The sequence below is a fragment of the Crinia signifera genome, chromosome 5 (genome assembly GCF_055691185.1).
Source record: "Crinia signifera chromosome 5, ASM5569118v1, whole genome shotgun sequence".
NCBI classification, from domain to species: Eukaryota; Metazoa; Chordata; class Amphibia; order Anura; family Myobatrachidae; genus Crinia; species Crinia signifera.
Window position 1 is genome coordinate 94378807 of NC_139221.1, and position 21032 is coordinate 94399838.

At 38.7% G+C, this 21032-nt stretch overlaps 1 protein-coding gene across 2 annotated transcripts in view; it reads left to right on the plus strand.

Annotated features, from left to right (window-relative positions):
• CDH7 (cadherin 7) overlaps positions 1–21032 on the plus strand; it is a 205546-nt gene that overhangs the window by 175319 nt on the left and 9195 nt on the right. For both annotated transcript variants that reach the window (XM_083187709.1, XM_083187710.1), the window contains exons 8-11: positions 2257–2393; positions 3116–3237; positions 6663–6777; positions 10916–11167. In XM_083187709.1, coding sequence (XP_083043835.1) covers positions 2257–2393; positions 3116–3237; positions 6663–6777; positions 10916–11167 — 626 coding nt within the window. The remainder of the gene's footprint in view (positions 1–2256; positions 2394–3115; positions 3238–6662; positions 6778–10915; positions 11168–21032) is intronic.

Genomic DNA, 21032 nt, shown 5'->3' on the forward strand with positions numbered 1-21032 from the left:
AAAATGGAGGGTGTCATCCCATTTTGCAGGTGTGCCAAGCCTGGACCTGGGATAGGGGTTCTATGTCATTTTATTTTATATACTTATATAGACAACTTCATGACTGCCAATATTTTGGGCATATCCAGGTGATGAGGGTGGGGAAGGTAGCTGCTGAAGATGAACTTGCTATATACATTACTATAGTGTGCTCCACTCTGCATTGGTGGGCACCTGGACCAAGTATTCAAAGCCCTATATCCCCCTCTTGGTGCCTCATTACATTACTCATTAACAAAAATGAGGACATAGGAAACAGTCTCTAGAGTAAGTAACAGTGTAGGCATTGCTCATGTTTTTGCATTTAGGTCACAACCCACGTTTCACATTAAAAACTTAAATTTTTGCCTCATTGATCATGTGCTCATGGAGAAAATTAAATTATTTCTCACCGAGAAAAACTTGCATCTTCACACAAAATGGCACACACATTGACATGTGAAATTGAGAAAAGCAGCAACTGTGGAAACCTTTTACATAGTGTGAAATCACCATATATTATCTTTTACTTTAACTATCTGACATAGCACAAGATCTGACAGCATAATGAACAAAAGGATTAGCAGGGAAATTGATTCTGTTTAGTCTAAACATCCATTAGAGGTTAGTGTGTAACTATATTTATGCTTCATTTTGTTAGTAGAAATAGTTATTTCACATAATTTGGAAGGATCATATGAAATGTCAGTAAATCTTACTACAAGCCATACCACATGTGGATATCTTATAAATAATAAAAATATATAATTTTAGACATAATAATTGTAATGCCTAACATACACAATGATAGCATACAGTGGAATATACAAAATAATATAAATAATAATAAGCAAGTATTGTAATGAAAATATAAAAGAAACCTATAACACAAATTTAATAGAACAGCATTTGATTGTCTTAGTATTGTCGAGGAGAAATTTTGTTCAATTCCGCTGTACAGGTGTAGCCAAACTCATCCATCCCACAATGTTTTCACGTCCTAGCATAGATGGTGCAACTAGTGTTTCCATGAATGGAACGCACATGTGAGTATGCACACATACACCATTTACTCCTAGGGGAGTATGCATCATGGCAAAAATGAGTGTCGTGCATATTTTCCACATGCTCAAAAGTGAGTGTATACAAGTGTAAGAATGCAGAGTTAAATATTTTATTTGCATATACAAATACAAACAGTATAGCAGGGATGCACATGTGCATTGGTTGCTCATAAAATGCTGTCCACTAGCCATGGGCTGTTCAGCATGGTAAATATGACATCATCAGGAACTGGGTTCATGAACCTGATCTGGGACAAAATGTACATTCCATAAGAGAAGTTTTATTTTAAAGTCACCTGTGAGCACCTTTGTTTCTAAATACAATATATACTGTACATCTCTCTCTATTTTTTGCTGATCACAGCAGGTATTGATAGAGTATCTTGGTGCATGCACAGTCAACCAATAAATGCTCAGCTGTGTAAACATTAACATTGCATACAAATGTGAATCAGGAGCTAGATCTTTTGGAAGTGGACGTAATACCTGTGTCACATATTAAGTAAAAAGTTGCCTTGAGGAAAATCCACCTCTGTCTACATGAGAATAAAATACAATCTGTACTTAGAACTGATGGTATATTATATTCTTTATTATGTTTTTGAATGAAATTAATAAAGTATGAAGCTGTAATATGATTACCCAAAAAGCATGCCATTTTCAAAAATAGACAAAATACCTTATCAAATGAGGGTCAACTTTATGTTTATTGATGCCAGTAAAGTATTGTCTCGTAACTACTGATGTCTTCAAAAGGAGCACATTTTTTTGAAAGAGGAGTCTCCTCTCATACAAGCGAGGGTACTCCTAAGTGTGTAGTTGTCTGGGTTAGGAGACCAAGCATTCTAATATCCCTCATGTTTTTAGAATGTTTTTATATTGCACAAACTAAAATAATGTGATACATTTTTTCAAATGATTAAGACACAAAACTCAACTGTGCAGTACATGGTATTTTTGATGTTTGTTCCACTACTGTATCTTGTATCTCCTCAAGAGATATCTTGTCTCTCCTCAGGAGACACAATATAGGTGTGTGTGTGAAGTCTGACAACTTAGTGTACAGTACTTTATTTAAATATAAAATATTACATCATTTGTAAACAATTAAAAAATACATATATAAAATAAAATATATAAAATATTATAAAAATATGTTTTTTTCTAACCACAGATACTCAATTGACCGCAATACGGATCTTGAGAGATACTTTAACATTGATTCCACCAGTGGTCTTATCACTATAGCAAAACCTTTGGACAGAGAGACCAATGCTGTTCATAATATCACAGTTTTAGCAATTGAGAGCCGTAAGTACAGTAAACATTATTTATTTATTTATTTATTAGTCCTCGGGGGCCCCAAGTCACTCGGAATGGAAGTTCTGACTCTAACTGGAAGGTGGCTTTTCAGATGCAAAGAGATTTAGGGCCAGATGTATCAAACTTTAAAAAGTTATAAAATGGAGAGTGATAAACAGTCAAACAGCTAATCAGCTCCAAACTACAATGGTGGATGCTGGGTTTGAAAAATGACAGGTAGGAGCTAAACTGGTTGTTTATCACTCCCCAGATTTTTACTTTTTGAAACGTGATACATCTGGCCCTTACTGTCTCATTATGGGAATGTTTTGTGATGTTAAACTGGTGCATTTACTCATTTTGGAGACCACTTTCTGATTGGATGCTTTGCCCTTGCACATTCTAATGCATGTATATTCATCAGGGGAATGAGATATACTAGTATTAGCTTACATACACTCTGCACCAGGTTGGAATCAGGCCCCATGTTAGTGTATTCTCTATAATGTAAACATACTGTATATGATTGTGATTATGAACATATTTATATGTATAACTTATTTTGTTTAAAGTAAATACTGTAAGTTGGCCTTTGTTTCCACCCAAAAATAATGAAAATAGCCAGCCAACCATTTATACTGAAAGATTTTTAACCATTTATTTTGTGTTATGCACAAAAGTGGGTGAAAAACTACAAATTGATAGTTTTTTTTGTTTTTAATGTTGCACAGAAAATCCAGCACAAATCGGGAAAGGTTATGTAGCAATTAGTATACTGGATATCAATGACAACGCTCCTGAATTTGCCATGGAGTATGAGACCAATGTTTGTGAAAATGCTCCTCCTGGACGAGTAAGTTATATTATATACAGTATATAGTGACATTAAATGGTTGTGTTTTGGTGAGTAGCACCCCTAGTTTAAAAAGTGAACCTTCCACACTCCCTAAACAAATTTCTTAACTCTTCCCATAGTTCCTAGCCCTAACAACCCTCCCACTGACTACCCCTCCCTCACTAGAGCTAATGCCTAACTCTCCCCTCCCACAGCCTAACCCTAATTGTCTGCTATCTGAGAATGTAATCATTTTACATATCGACAGCTCAGAGGTCAATATTATGACAAAGTCTACATTTTGTAGCAATCTCGACATCATAACGGTTAAGACAACATTATTAATTATAGCATCCTGGTGCTCTGGAGGATAGACAGGTAAATAAAATATGTGCATTAATCGGGCATACCAGGGAGGATCCATACATTTTAAGAGATTCCTGATGTTATTCTGTATAAGTTAAATGTACAAAATTATATTGCATTACATTCCCAAATCAGTACTTTTTTTTAAAATTACTCTATTGTGGGTTTCCTTTTTCTTTAGATATCATGCCAACAAGGTATATTTTATCCCAGCAGTGTTTAAGAACATACAGTATTGTAGCCAGTAATTACATATATTTGTGATATACTTTATTTAACTATTGCATTTATATTGTTTACAGTATTTCATAATAACATAACTGTAAAATTACATGTGTATCTGAATAACATATAGTACTACATTAAAACAACACTTTTGTTCATTTTGCACAACTAAATTATATGAATATTGACACTGACACATAAGATTGGATTAAAGATGTTGCAGTTATAATTATTGTTCAAATTGATTAATTGTTATGGTGGCAGAAAAAAGCAGTGCTACCTAGGCCAAAGCCTAGATTGCAAGATTTTGCAATCACATGTGAGATGGGATCTGTCATGCACGGTGAACCAGGCCTGTATTGAACAGTCCTCCATATGCTATTGTAAGGAGTTGCAGGTTTACCATTAGGCACAAAACTACATGAATTACTGTGTAGGATGATAGGAAACAAAATACTATTGAGCACAATATAATTTTTACTCTAATTAACACAACTGCAAAATACAATTTAGTGGCTTCAGCTAAATGTACGACCCATGTTGGTAATCTCAAAGTCACTAATCATATATATTACAATGCAAAATATACTATGTAACTAGAATTCCAAAACAGTTGAGAATAGGTGCAAGTTTCTGACTATACTACATATATTATTTATATGATTTACATGACCTGCCTGTTCTTCTGAATTGTACTGCTTTACTTAACACCTACAGACAAGATGGTAATTTTCCCTGAAACATTGTCTGATCTTTCTTGCTTGTCTGATAATGTTAGCTTGTAACCCTTTATAAGACCATGAAAGTGACCTCCAGTTATTTCATCTTGAGCCTTGAGAGTAACTTGCTTCTGTTAAGCTATTTTATCAGACACTGGGTTTCTCTAGAACTGGGGAGAAAGTCATGCACCAAATCTTGCATAAAGAGTTGTTGGTAGCAATTGGTTAATTAGCATCTTCATAATTGCTAATTTATTTATATTGAATTAAATAAAGTGGTTATAATAATTATCAGAACCCAAGAGAATAGACACATTTTCAGATGTTCTTACAACAAGTATACAACCAAGAGGAAAAAAAATGAAACTCCCCTTTAGTTGGATAATTGCACTACTGTATGTTTATGCATGGACACAACAACTGGTTATATTTGCTTACTGTATATACAGAGTTATAGTATATGGATGTTAAAATCCTAATGCATGTGTGCATAGACCTGCTTTGCATCCATACAGACCAAACTTGACCACTATCTGGGAAACTGCAGGAGTCTCATGGTTTTTGGGGTAGTCCCCCACAGCCCCTGAAGAGTATGTATCTCTACCCCATCTTGCCTACAGGTAGGTTGGTGTAATAAGCACAGGGCTGCAGGAAAGGTCAAAACACATGGGCAGATGTATTAAGACTGGTGAAAAAATATAGCGGTGATAAAGTAGAAGGTGATAACTCAACAGCCAATCAACTCCTAACTGTAATTTTTCAAAAATAGCAGATTGGCTGGTGCATTATCACCTTCTACTTTATCTCTTCACCAGGCTGAATACATCTGCCCCTAAATGACTGAAAATACCTTATTTTGCTCTGTCCCCTCACCAAGGACCCACGAATAGTGGGTGTTTCCCTCTATTGAGGTGGGGGTCTAAGGACAAGTAAGTTTGGCCCAGTCTCCTGGATTGATCTGCAGTGTCCACACTGGTAGCTTTGCAAATCTGATTGGTTGTGCACAAAGTTACATAATTGTTCATAGATTAGTTGATTATCAGAGCTCAGAGTAGTTAAATGGTCACAGAGAATGTCTGAAATTGCAGTTGCAACACCACACATGTGCTTAAAAATATTAGTTAAACCCCTGTTTATGCTGCCACAGCCCATTACATCCTACAAATGGCCCCAAACGTAAAGAGCAGAGGCAAAAAAAAAATTGTACAACTGTCTAAAAACTCTATAAATGGGCGTATGTTCTACTCTGTATTAAGCTAATAGTATATACAAATGTATCATATTTCTTCCTCTTCCCTCATAATTGTTCTGATAAATAACATACAGGAATAAATGTAATGTGATTCTTGCCTTGTAAATGATTGCTGCTTCAAAAATATCACCATTTGCAAAAGAAATCCCAGACCTCCGGCATCTCCAGCATTTACACCCCAGTATTATTTTACCAATAATGAGAATAAAATGTAACTGCATCAATAAATCCTGTACTACCATGCAAAAATACTGAAGTTTGGGACTTTGGCGTGGGTGCAGGACCCATTATACATATGTGTAAATGGGTCCCATGACATCGGGAGCAGGACAACAGCAAACTGTCAGTGATTGCCATGCAGGAGCAATGAGGGGTGGCAATGAGGGGCTATTGCAAAATGGAGCTGTATTGCTGCCATTTAGGGGGTGGGAAGCAGTCAAGGTTCACCGTCATTGGACTAGGATTTTGTGGTCTCTACAATGGCCATAAGCCTTCCAATGGTGGGAGAGATCCAATACTGTGTGTTAGAACTCAGCTTGTATCACTACTGCAGGCAGGAGGCATCTGCATGTAATAGATGCCTCCTGCTGCATTACCATAGAGTGCTATCCCGCCAACTCGAATGACCATCAGTAATTGTATCATTAATCTGCTTTCTGACTTTTATTAGTTATAGTTGTAAGGGCAAATACTGTATTCAGTTTTACAGCAGTGTGTTTTTATATTTGTGATACTGATGCCTTGCCAGATGTTATATAGGCTGACATTTTATTGCTATGATACTATATAAATAAATAAATAAAAATAAACTTTGAAAAGCTATCTTTGTGTGGAAATTACACTGTGTGCCTATATCTACTCTTTGTTCATTATTTTTAAAGGTTATTCAGGAGATAAGTGCAGTAGATAGAGATGAACCTTCAAGTGGCCATTGGTTTTATTTCAGTTTACCGCCTGATGCAAGTAATATTAATTTCACATTACAAGACAATAAAGGTAAGTGCTATACAGTAAATGCATCTACAACAATGCAACCTTTTTATAAAACCCCTCAGAATAAACCTGTTCCTTGTCACAGCATATTGAAAAATGTACACAAAGAATTTGAAATAAAAAATATTTGACATTATACTCTTCATTGCATGTTTTTTAGTTTAATTCTTGTTTATAATATATAAGTCTATAAGATAAAACAAAAGAAAAAGACACTGGGGCAAAAGTAATACGGTGTGAGAATTTGAAAGTGAGAATTTTTGCGAGATTTTCTCATTTTTTTAAGGCAGCAAATTGAAATTTTCAGGCAGCAAAATGAATCTGTTTTTTTTTTCAGTGTAAATACAGTAATTGCCTCTTTTAAAAAAAATGGTAAAAATCTCCCAAAATCTCCCACTTTCTGATTGTCACACCCTATTGCATTTGGGGGGTTATTCTGATTTATCCGCAAGGCTGCGAAATTGCAGCCTTGCGAGTCCATCAAACCACGCCTTGCGAATGGGTGGCTGGTGCCACTCATTCACAAGGGCAATTTGCATTCAAGGGTTAGCGCAGGGCAGGGGGAACCTCCCATATCTTTCGATGGCCATCAAAAGATGTGGAAGGTGCACGCATATAAAAGTGACTTTCAAGTTACTTACATATGTGTGCAATAGGTGGGCAGCTGACATCCGGTGATGCACCCGCGTCATGGCTTCATTAGCATGAAAACGCTTTGCTAACATGGCCACCCCACACCCCCTCTCCACCCCCCACCCGCTGTTCTGGGTGTGTGAACAGGAGGAATAATCTGCTCACCGTGGGTGCACCCACCCTGCGTATGCCCAAGCGCAAAAATGCGCATGCACATGTGCACAGCGCCACCATTGGTCCTCCTGCAAATGCATTCTGGTTGTGAAGAAACCAGAATAAGGCCCTTGGTCCTTTATGTTCTTACAAGTTTCAACAGGTGGAGACACACAATGGAAAGACTGGGGAGGGTTAGTGGTCTGTGTATTTCTAATGAAGCCATGTCTTTTAAGAGGACAACAATTGACTTTTTTAACAAATATTTTGTTGTACAGTTAAATAATTAAACACAAATACGCAGTCATTTTAGGGTAAACACTGAATACAATATTTTGTCAGAAATACATGTAAAAAATGATGTTGCAATAGCATTAAAACAAATGGGTAAGTGCATTTCTATGAATGATAGCTTGATCTTGTTCATTGATATTGCTAGCTATGTGTATGCCCAGGTAGTTTATGTTAAAAACATGTTTAAAACAACACCGCCATTTTTTTTTTGTGGTCACATTCATTGAAATAACTCATTTGAAAATCTAATTTTTTTTATTACCATTTTTTTCATTCAGATTTTGATATCATTATATATGCTACAGTATAATTGTTTTGTTGCTAAAGGCAGATTTAAATGACAGCAAATAAGGTGAAGGTTATAGCTAGTGTTATCTGCTTGGCATATACACAAGGAATTAACAAATCATAATAATAGGCATACCTTTGAGACATAGGCTTCAGTTGGTGACAAATTGAATTATTGTTTGTGTTGTTTGATAATGATATAGTGGGGAGTTCATTAAAATGACATACAAGGACACATTTTAGCACAATTCTGTCTAAACCTTCTCTAGACACAAAATAACTATGACAGGTTAAAATTATTTAATCAAAAGTACAATACTTTTTTTTAGTGTTCTTCAAGCTCCTCTGCTAACCTCTGCCGCCTAGTCTTTTTCTTTTTGTACAAACATCAGTCTGCTCGGCCATATAATAAAGAAATGTCATGGTAACTGTTTTCAGTGCAACCACAGATCAACTGTAGTATATTACATCTTCAAGGACATCATTTTGAAAAAAAGTCATCACTCTTTCCTTCTTGTCAGTACAATTTATTTTTTCTTTTCTCCAGCACAGCATAATGTTTGTGCGCTTGAGGTTCTCCTTATTATAAAATACACATAAATAATCTTTCACTGGCGGTTTCTAGCTGCTATGTTATTGTATTTTGTTGTTTTATTGAGCATATACGTATGTAACATAATGAGTTACCTTAAGAATTGGAAGAATCTATCGTAGACTTTCATTAGTTTTTTAGAGACATCAAAGTAACATTTCCAACGATATCAAGATTTGACTTGTCGTTTTTATAAGATATGAGCACATATTTCTTTTTCTTGCACTGTAGACTGTTTGATTAATTCTGGCATTGCCAAAGGGTAATACATGGCTGACAAAAAGTGAGAAATCAGAAGTAATTCTAAATTGCCTGTCCCTCTTCACTCCTATTGTTGATTGAAGAACTACAACGTGACATTTGCTTGACTTTGTATCCGGTGTAGATTTTGACAGAGACTCTAATGCCTCTAAATTAACTTTAGATCATGTATATAAACAATATTTTGAATTTACTATGATGCTTATATTAAATTGATACATTTTCGTACATAGCAGATTTTACTAAATTGTGCTTGACAAACACTGTTTTATGTTTCATATCTTTTTACCATATAGCTGAACTAAAGTATATGTTACATTTTGTCATAGTCTATAAGAAAGCTGTGTTAAATTATAAATCCTATTCTAACGGGTGTGAGTGTGTTGGCAGTGCCCTGACTAATACTTCATAAATCCCCAACCCCTAGTGGGCTGAACAATAATAACAGAGAGTAGACAAACACGATGGAAAGAGTTAAAATGTGCTACTGTCGCCATCATACACCATCTGCTTAGTACTTGAGACGAGATGTCTAGTTTAGTTGAAAATTGAATACACCTGAACTTTGGGGTTTTGATTAAATTGATTCAAATCCTGGCCCTTTTCTTTTAAAATTTACGAGTAGAGCTGTGTCCATGCTCAGGTCTTTCCATCTAGTTTGGATCTCCAAAATTAATCTTGCATGCTTTGGATTGCATGTTTGTTCCTACCTTGTGATTTTATGTGCTGTTTCACACCGAAGAGTGTATGGAGAGAGTATGGGCTGTAGTAGATGCTGCAATATTAAATACTAGCATCAAAGTTATATGATGTTAGCTGTTTTTATATATTTTCAAATAATCAGATCCAAAACCAGATTGCAAACCTAAACAAGGCTGAAAAATGTATAACCCAAACACTGCATATACAGTATATTTACTTACACAGATCCAGGGCAGCCAGTCCTGGGCCCAGATATAAAGGGGGCCCAGGACTGGAGTCTATCAAGTATAATTTGTCATAAAGATCACATTTCCCATGAAGCAATGTAGAGGTTGAATAGTGCGGCCAGTGCTGTGGACACTGGAGGGCTCACCAGGCATTCTTGGGACTCAAGAAGAGGAAAGGGGGCACTGCCTATTTGGTTAGTCCCGGGCCCCATAATCTCTGATGGCAACCCTGAACAGATAAATTATTTTTGTGCCTTAAACATAAGTTAGACAATGGTAGTAAATTGAATATTTGTCCATGAAGTTTGATTTTTAAATAATTACTATTCTCACATTAATGCTTCATTTGTATCTGTTCTTAGCATAGATCAAGCTTTAAATCAGGTTCTATAAGATGTATAGACAATGGGACTAAACTTAAAAAATGCATGTTATTACTGAACAAATAAAGTAGTTTGAGTGTTTGGTGAAAACGAGAGAAGGAAGTACTGAAGAAAAGATTAGTAGTCCACATGTATAGTACAGGATGATTTAAAAAAAAAACTTGTGTTGACCATATGTGTGTCAACCATTGTTATGTTGACCATTTGAACCTGTCAACCTCAAGCAATGACAACCTTTTACATGTTGACCTATTGATCATGTTGAGATATTGATCATGTTGACCTTTAGTACAAGTGACCTACTGTAATTCAGATTGACTATTTAGGCTCAACCTATTGACTTCCATCTAATAAATGTTGAAGAAACTGTGAGTAGGATAAAGGGGAGATAAATCCAGAAAAAAATGCCCTGAATTTTCTTATTCATAGAAAAGACTCTTGGGCTATAATCAGAAAGACAAAGAAACCAAAAAGATGTAAATTAATATGCACCAGCTAAACATATGGTATTATAGCATTGTATTGTGTTTCATATTAAAATTTTGAACATACAGTATGTTGATGTTTTAAATGTTTATATATAAACGTATCTATATATTTTAACCTAGATAATACAGCCTCAATCCTAACAAAAAGAAATGGATTTCGAAGACAAGAACAGTCTGTATTTTACCTACCAATTGTTATAGTGGACAGCGGATCTCCATCACTCAGTAGCACCAATACCCTAACTATTAGGGTCTGTGATTGCGATCTGGATGGAATTGCTCAAACGTGCAATGCTGAAACCTACATTTTACCTGCTGGACTAAGCACTGGAGCACTGATTGCAATTTTAGCCTGTGTTTTGACACTATTAGGTAAGTTTTGGAGTGTTGAAAATGATGTAAGTCTCAAACCCTTGGTAGTTTTTGAAAGTCAGTCTTTATAGTTTTTATTATTTTATTAATTAAATAATTTTAGGTACTGTATGTGAGCACGTGTGCACCAAAACATTTATAAGATACAGAAATTGTATTAGTATTATTTAAAATATTTTTATTAGCATTTATTATGTAAAACCATGTGTACGTGTGTTGAAAACTATTCCAATTTTGGCAAGCATGAGTGTTGGGCCACAACTTTTAAAAATTTAGTGATGGCCATCACAAGTTAATTACTGTTTAACAATGATGTACATGTCAATTATAGAGCATACACACGGCGAGATATGCACTATTTTTCTATTCAATTTTGCTTCTAGAAAATCGAATGGGCATCTAATGATTTTTCTACATTTGATGCAAATTCGATCCCAATGCATGCTCCCGTGTAGTGCAAATCAAATAGAAACATAGTCTTGGGAGTCAAGACTACAGTATACAGTATAGTGGAAATCTAATAGCAAATAGTGCACATCTAATGTGTTCACTGCAGCATTCAATTCATTTTGAATAAATTAAATTCATTCAATTCAATTTGATGTCAATCTCCTGCCTGAAGCCAGTGTTGATCTAATTGCAAATCTAATAGCAAATCTAATGCACATCGAATGGAAAATCTAATAGAAAATAGTGGAAATCGAAAAGGAGTAGAAAAAACTTCAGATCAGGTCGATTAGTCCATAACTAATAGAAATCGAACCGTGTGTACGCACCTCAAGTTTTCTCTTTTTCAGGAGCCAATAAAATAAGAAAACATGCTGGCTGGTAACTTTCAGTTTACAATTGTAGACTAGAAAATCTTTTATCAAGCAAAATATATACTAGTATTATTTGTGCTACTGTAATTTCAATGTACATTGTAGTCAGAAATAGAATAGATGTTTGATGAAGCTTTTTGCGTAAAATTAATAGATTCATTTTTAGCTGTTAAATAAATGTCTTCTTTGAAAAAAGTATAAAACAGTATTGTAATCATTGTAGAATGTTCTACTATTTTTATTAAGAGTTTAAACAATTGCTCAATATAATTAGGGTGCCTAAATTATAATAAAAGTAATTAGAATAGTCCTTTAGAACCATTATAAAATCGATTTTTTTAGACTTGTGTTGCTGAGAGAAGAATTGCTTTCCTTTGTTTAAGCACTTTGGGGCCGATTCAGACGTGATTGCAGGGCTGCAACTTTTTGTAGCCCAGGGATCAATTGGCGACTTCCCCACCAGAGTGAAATCCTGCCTATGTTCATGGCTGTGAATCATGCGAAGTGGAAGGATTCTATTTGCAATCAATTACATCAAATGGATTTACCCACCATTTGTGCAGAGCAGCATAAGTCTAGACTTACTTGATGCTGCAATGGCCCTGGTGAAATCAAGGCTGCTGCTAATGGCAGCGGCCCTCCCTCCCAATGGCTTGGTCTGCCTGTGTTTTTTTGTTCCACTCCCAAAAAACACTGGGGAAATCTAGATATTATTATTATTATTATTATTATTATTATTATTATTATTAGTTTTCCAATAGATATTCCAACCCACTAAAGTAATAATATGAATATAATCCACAGCGTGTACAAAATAAAAATACAACTTACTTATATGGTGCAGATTGTGGGCCAGATGCCCTAAGCTTCAAACATGATAAAATGGAGAGTGATATACAGCCAGCCAATCAGCTACTGCATGCCATGTCACAGTATATGTTTGAAAAATGTCAGGCAGAAGCTGATTGGTTGGCTGTTTATCACTGTCCATTTTTGCACTTTTGAAGCGTAGTGCATCTGGCCCAGTGTATTTAGTTAGTATCCACTATTCATATAGAGATCTAATGGTCCAGAAGATTCCTGTTTGTGCAGGAATATAACCAATGTCATCATTATACAACAGAAGTTCAAATAGACTCATGCCCCCATGACACCTTCTGCCTCCTGACCTGTCTTGCCAGCCTCCTGTCCCATTACTCTTTTCTCATGCCTTTCATGGCTGCCACTCCAGCCCCATCTCTTTAGCCTCATGACCCCTGTCACTCCAGCCCCATCTCTCCAGACTCCTTCCCCTGTGTCTAACCAGCCTGCTCCCTATCAATCATTCTGCCCTGTCTATCCTGCTTCATTTACCATGTCTCTCAGCCTCACCTTCACCCTGTGTCTCTATCAGTCCCCCCCTTACCAAACCTCTCTAGGGCTGCCTCTCCTCTGCATCTCTCTGTAGCCCCCTCTTTCCTGTAACTCTCCATGACCAGTCCTACCCTGTGTATCTCTGGCAGCCACACAGACCTTTCCTGACCTACTTCCCTGAACTTCTACATTACAAAGCTTCTTCTTACTGTGACCTCTCCTATTCTTCAATAATGTGTACATGGACATTATGACATTACACCATGCTGTGCCATAAAAATATAACTTTATTGTGCAGGGGGTTCTGGGGAGTACATATACCAAGGAGTACTGTGACCTTTTAAGTGGCATAGTGTTTAGCTACTGGTGGCAGTAAGGTGGTCATGTTACTTGCACTGCTGCTCACTGCACATAGAAGCAATGATGGTGGGCTGCGGCACCTTTGCCAGATCATATGCTTCAACAAGCTGGGCTAGGGACACAACAACAGGGAGTCACCTGGCACTATGTCCTGCATCTTCATTTATTCATCACAGGGGTTTTGTTTCATATGCACCTGTGGGTCAATCCAACCCTGGATGGGTTCCCTTACATTGGTTGGAACATCCTGCTTCTTTGATAACAAAGTCACTGTATTATCCACCAAACTGCTACTACCAATATAGTTTTTAAAACGAATGCTGGTGACACTTCTGTAGTAGGGGCTTAAGTAGATAGTCTTGATGTCCAATGGAACCTCTAATGTTTCACTTTTTTACTGTGATTTAAAAACTTGTGCAATATACAGTGATTTGTTCCTTAAAGACTAAAAAAAAATAGGACAACATTTTGTGGAAAAGCATGTGTACAATTGTGTCATTTTGGAGACTGTATGACTATTTGAAATCTATTATACAGTGCATTATATATACAGTACAGTACAAATTACAGTTGATTGTAAAATCACCAATTTTTCAAAATCAAAGGCTATTACATTTCAACATTAGTGTTCTAGTTCAAAACAGGTTGCATACCATTTCTCTATAATAAATATTATAGTATAACACCTTCCCTAGTGGTTATTATACTGTAGCCTGTTTAGGACAAGATGGCTTGAATTACAAAGGATTTTCTATCTGATCTACTATCATCTGGTTGAGATTTATGTGCACTTCTGCATGTTGAAATTGCTATTAGTAGGCATATGAAGTTATAACCTTTAAAAAAAAGATACATTGTGCCAGAAGTTTCTTGTAGGCACTGCATCATAGATTTTCTATTGAAACATGCATCAAATTTCTAAATTGTTAAATTCCCCCAAAGGACTATATTTTTGTGCTGTGGGGGAATCTCAATATAATATGAGCTAGCTGGGTGTCATTTATCACTTCTGGCTTGACAACCTTTGTTCTAAACATATACAGTACATAGCAAAGCCAATCTACAATTTATATTCCTGCAGTGTTATAATTTAAAATGAATTTCCCACACCTCTATTGTAAAATTTTATATACTGTATAATAATAATAATAATAATAATAATAATAATAATAATATGTTGTTTACTGCCATTATTCATTGTACTAGTCCTGATATTTGTGGCATCCAACTTAGGGTTCCTCTTGCTTTCACATTTTGAAAATGATTGCAAATCTTAATTCCTTGGTGACTCCATTAGTTGACGTAATGCATTTAGCTGGTTAAACAAGTCTCAATGCTGGGATAAAGCAATATCAGCAGATACAATATGAGCAATGGGTTGTGCTCAGGCAGAATTCATAAAGTCGAAAAGGAAAATTGAAAAAGTTTCCATTTTAGTGTTGGAAATGTGTGTGTTTGTGTTTGTTGATGTGACAGCATTACTGTGCACAATAGCAAAGCCCACAAACAGCCCAGTTGGGGTGGTTTATTAAGAGATTAATGAGATACAGCATTATCCAGTGTGAAACGCACAGTGAATGTATGGTACTTTTATGCAGGAGAGTAGAACAGGATACTGGAACATTATTTGGAACATGTACTGTAAATAGCAGGTCTCATCTGGAGCCATGTACCAATATAGTGCTTTTACACACAGACAAGAATGTACCATACATGTGAGTTACTTAGGTTGGCAGCCATGTTAATACAGGGCATGTACAGTAGCTTCCGTTGAAGAACAAAATAGAGTGTGCACAGTAGCGCACTCTATTTTCAACAATTCCCTTGCTACAAGCTTCACCTTGTTACATAAAAATTCAAATACTGCATTTCTGTAGCAACCTGAAAAAGAAAACAAGGTTAAACACACAATATTACATCAAAATATTGTGACTGGGATGGTCGTCTTGGTAGACTGATCATTAAGAGTCCCTTCACTGACAGCATGGATCATATCAACATTCTATTGACTCATAATCCTGGGACAGGGGTCACTGTCAGGAAAAAGTGTTTTTGTTCTATATTGGGCATCCACTCACACCAGTCAGAAATTGGTTTCTGGATGTCTTGAAGTTCACTGCAAGCAATATATGCAAATTTGTAATCAAATTTCTTAAATGATTTTCCAATATTTGATCCTGCAGAATGTCGTTTCTATGGTTGAACTTTTATGTTGGCATCAGATGGCATGTCAAGTTACATACACTTGTTCTTCACACTAACTCTGTAAAAAATATGTTTAAATATGACACCTCTTGATTTAACAAACTTTCTAGTACTTGGATTCCATAACCTGTAACCTTTTGCTGTCATGACAATAGCCAATATGCTCTTTGCTGATTTTGAATCTAGCATTGGTATATGAACATATTCAGTTCTTCCAAGACTAAAGCTGAGTACACATATATACAATCCCTGTTTCTTGCAACTATTCAGCCGACCGTACTCCCGTCGGACCGTCCACAAACAACAGCCGACACGCGCGTACACACCTGTACAATTTTACTTGCGACGTCTGATGTACTCCCGTCCAAACAGTCACAAGAAAAAGATTGTACCACCGTACACACTGTCTCAATTTGGGCTATTGACATGTCAAATGTGACCAAAATTATCATAATGGGCTGGGTTAGGGCATAATTATAGCAGTCACCCTTTTACCTATTAAAATAAAATTGTCGTGGGGTCCCCCCCACAGCCGTAGCCAGCACCAGGCTGAAAGACCCGGGACTGGTATTAAAAAATCAGGAAACCCGACAAATAGGGCTTCGCTGATTTTTTAAAACCATCCCCAGGCTCCAGGTCCTGGGCTGGTTCCCAAAATACGGGGGACAAAATGACCAGGGGTCCCCCATATTTTAAGAACCAGCCCCAGGCCAAACCAGCCAGCAGGGTAATGCCACAGCCGGTGGACACTTATTATATAAGGTCCCGCGGCCAAAGCATTCAGCCCTCTGACCGGTCAGCCTGGCCAGGGGTCCTGGGGGAGTGGGGACCCCCCTCCAGGACTTACCTGACCAGGCTGAAGCCTGGTGCTGTCCTCGGTGGCCCTGTGCAGTGGCCACCGGGCTGATTCAGTGTAAAAAATAGATGAAAAACCTATTGTCTTTTCCTGTGGAACTATGAGTCCCAGCAAGCCTCCCCCGCATACTGGGACTTGAAGAACCACAAGTCCCAGCATGCGGGGCATTAAAGGGCCCGCTGGCACTTGTAGTTCCACAGAAAAAAAATAGTTAAATAAATACACACTGACACATTAGAAAAATAAAAGTTTAATACATACATTACACAAACACACTGATACTTACCTATCTTGATCCCGTAGGTAGGTCCCTGGGTCCGGTGGCTTGGTTCCGGGGCTGGGCCGGGTCTGGGGCTCCAGGGCTGAAGAGTACGGGGTCCTGGATCCGTAGTAATCCAAAGGGGTACCTGTGGAAACTTATCACTGCTTTATACATCTGGTGATTTACCAAATAACATTAGATACACATGTCTAAATAAGGATGCTGTGGATGGTACAGACCTGGAGGGGCCGATCACAACTTTTTCATGTAGCATCCAGAGGAAAAGTCCTTCAGGCATAGTGAGGTCTAGCGACATGCAAGCACCTAGAAAGGTCATGGTAGGAATTTTAATCATCAGGCAGACAGATAGGGCAATCTGTTACCCTGACCATGATCATCATACCGTCTGTTGTCTACCAGGTGCTCGGGTACAGCTCGGAGATGGTGGACAGATTATTTGGAGGGGCTTGGAAAGACCCAGTAGTCATGGTGCACTTTGGCACAAATGACAGAGTTAGAGGCAGGTGCGCTCTCCTTAAGAAAGGTTTCAGGGCCAGATTTGCACACAATATATGAGCCATGGGGTACATGCCGGCATTACACACATGTGTAGCAGTATACACTGCTGGAGATTTGCTGAGTTTTGATAAGAGATGTGCAGAAAAGGTAGCCAGGTGAGGCACTGGCCCTACCTGCCATAGACTTTTTACTCCAGAGTTTTGACTACAAAAATGATTAGCATAATAAAATAAGAATTTTTTTATACATTCTTTGTATTTTTGACATACTTTATAAATTCAAACAGCCGGCATATGCGCTAGTATGACAGGAAAGGCTGTGCCTCACCTGCCTCACTCCACCGCACGCCACTGATCCACGGTAATATTCTAGGAAATATTGCCAGTGGCAAGACCTAGACCAGGGAGACAGAGGGAACTTTGGGAAATAAATGTGTCGCTTAGGGAGTTCTGAAAGAAGGAGGGATTCATGTTCTTAGACCACTGGATAGACTTTTCGGCCGGGGCAAAATCTACAGCAGGGAGGGATTGCACTTGAATGAGGAGGGGGCGGCCGTGCTGGGGGATAAGACGGTAAGAAGCTTGGAAGAGCTTTTAAACTAGGGGGAGGGAATAGCAAGCAATTAAAGTCTTGATAGAAAGAGGAGAGGGGTAGCAAGGAACAAAGGCATTGAGAGGGAATAAATAGCATTAGTAAAAACTCAAGAACTTATACAGGATCTCATAAAAAATTGTCATGTGATAATGGGGGTAGTAAACTAAAATGCCTGCTTGCAAATTCAAGAAGCCTCTCAGGTAAAATGGGGAATTAGAAAGACTGACTATGAGGGACTGTTATGATTTTTTAGGCATAACAGAATCAGGGCCGGCGCTACCCGCTCAGCAGAGGATGCAAAGCTGGTAGGCGTCGGGCAGGAGAGGCCCTGTCCCTGCTGTGCATCCTCTGTGGTCTCTGTGGCTGCCAACTGCTGCTGTGCCTGTCACACTGCAGGGCACGCAGCAGCGCCGGAGGCACAGAGCTCCCTCCAGGCTCCTAAACATCAGGTCACTGGTCAGCACTGCAGTACGGACGGAAAGGGGTGGGGCTACATGGGTGGAGGGGGCGGGGCTACACGGAGCAGAAGGGGCAGAGCTATGAGGAAGCAAGACTGAAAACAGTGGACACAGGAGAGGATGAGCTGCCAGGATACTAGTGTGAGTGTAAAATGTCAGCAACTGATGTGGGCACTTGTATAGGCAGCGCTACTAATGTCGGCAACTGGTGTGGGCACGTGTGTTGGCAGTACTACTAATGTTGGCAACTGATGTGGGCACGTGTATAGTCAGCGCTACTAATGTCGGCAACTGGTATGAACACGTGTATAGGCAGCACTACTAATGTCGGCAACTGGTGTGGGCACGTGTGTTGGCAGTGCTACTAATGTCGGCAACTGGTGTGGGCATGTGTATAGTCAGTGCTACCAATGTCGGCAACTGGTATGAGCACGTGTATAGGCAGCGCTACTAATGTCGGCAACTGGTGTGGGCATGTGTGTTGGCAGTGCTACTAATGTCGGTAACTGGTGTGGGCATGTGTATAGTAAGCACTACTAATGTCGGCAACTGGTATGAGCACATGTATAGGCAGCGCTACTAATGTCGGCAACTGGTGTGGGCATGTGTGTTGGCAGTGCTAATGTCAGCAGCTGGTGTGAGCGCCTGTATTGAGAGCGATACTACTGTCGGCAACTGGTGTGAGCATGTGTATAGGCAGCGCTACTAATGTCGGCAACTGGTGTGGGCATGTGTGTTCGCAGTGCTACTAATGTCGGCAACTGGTGTGGGCACGTGTATAGACAGCGATACTACTGTCAGCAACTGGTGTTGGCACGTGTATAGACAGCGATACTACTGTTGGCAACTGGTGTGAACATGTGTATAGGCAGCACTACTAATGTCGGAAACAGGTGTGAGCACGGCAGCGATTCTACTGTCGGCAACTGGTGTGAGCATGTGTATAAGCAGTGCTACTTGTGTCGGCAACTGGTGTGGGCATTATATATAGGCATCGCTACTACTGTCGGCAACTGGTGTGGGTGTTATGTATAGGCATCGCTACTACTGACGGCAACTGGTGTGGACACGTGGATAGGCAGCGCTACTAGTGTCTGCATCTGGTGTGGGCGTTATGTATAGGCATCGCTACTACTGTTGGCAACTGGTGTGGGCGTTATGTATAGGCAGCACTACTAATGTCAGCAACTGGTATGGGCATGTGTATAGGCAGTGCTACTTATGTTGGCAACTGGTGTGGGCATATTTGTATAGGCAGCGCTACTGTCGGCAACTGGTGTGGGCACGTGTATAGGCAGCGCTACTGCTGCCGGCAAGGTGTGTAGGCAGCGCTAATGCTGTCGGCAACTGGTGTGGGCATCTGGTTACACAGTGCTACTAATGTCGCAACTGGTGTGAGCACTATGTACTGTATAAGCAGAGCAACTACTTTTGGCAACTGGTGTGGGCATTATAAATAAGCAATGCTACAAATGTGGGCATATGCAGGAGTACTTGGGGCATTATGTGTAGCATAATGTGTGTCAATGTCATATGGGCATTATGGTGCATGGCATATTTTGTAAGGGGAATTATGGTGTGTGGCATAATGTGTAATGGGCGTTATGGTGTGTTGCATATTGTTTAAGGGGCATCATGATGTGTGGCATAATGTATAATTTGCATTACTGTGTGTGGTATAATGTGTAATGGGCATTGAGGTGTGAAGCATAATGTGTTATGGGGATTACAGTGTAATTGGTATTTTTATGTGACCACGCCCCTTCCCCGTGAAGCCACGCTCCTACATTTTTGCATGCGCCTGCGGCGCGAACTCTCCCTGTTTTTTAACTCATGGCACCAAAATGGCTAGTTACAGCTGTGTAAGGTGAATAATATTGTGCTACTGTGTGGTGTAATTTGGAGTGGGAGTACTATTGTGTGGCCATTCTCTTCCTTGTGATATCACACGTTTTTCTTTCCGTGTGCACGGTCCCTTTGTAAAGCTTGGGTGGGCGCAAATTTATAGTTTGCAGGAGGGCGCCGAACCCCCTAGCACCGGCCCTGAACAGAATTATGGTGCAATGATACAAATGACTGGGCTTCAAACATTGAGGGTACACCCTTTTCAGAAATATCAGGGCACATAAAAGGGGAGGTGGAGTCTGCCTCTATGTATGGTCTAATATTAGATATCCTCTACCCCATTTGAACCATTGCATTTATATTTATTCTATATGTCTTACCTCATTAGCATAAACCCAATGGTTTAACATGTATGTACAGGTATATCAGTTGGTTTTTGCAAATATCCAAGAAAGTTAACTTTTTATCATCCATTATGCAATCCTACTCATTTAAAACATAGACTATACAACTCCCTAATCCCTATTCTCAATCAGGTTAATCCCATGGGATGTGGTCATTTGGTCTACAGCATTATGGTCAACAGTCATTA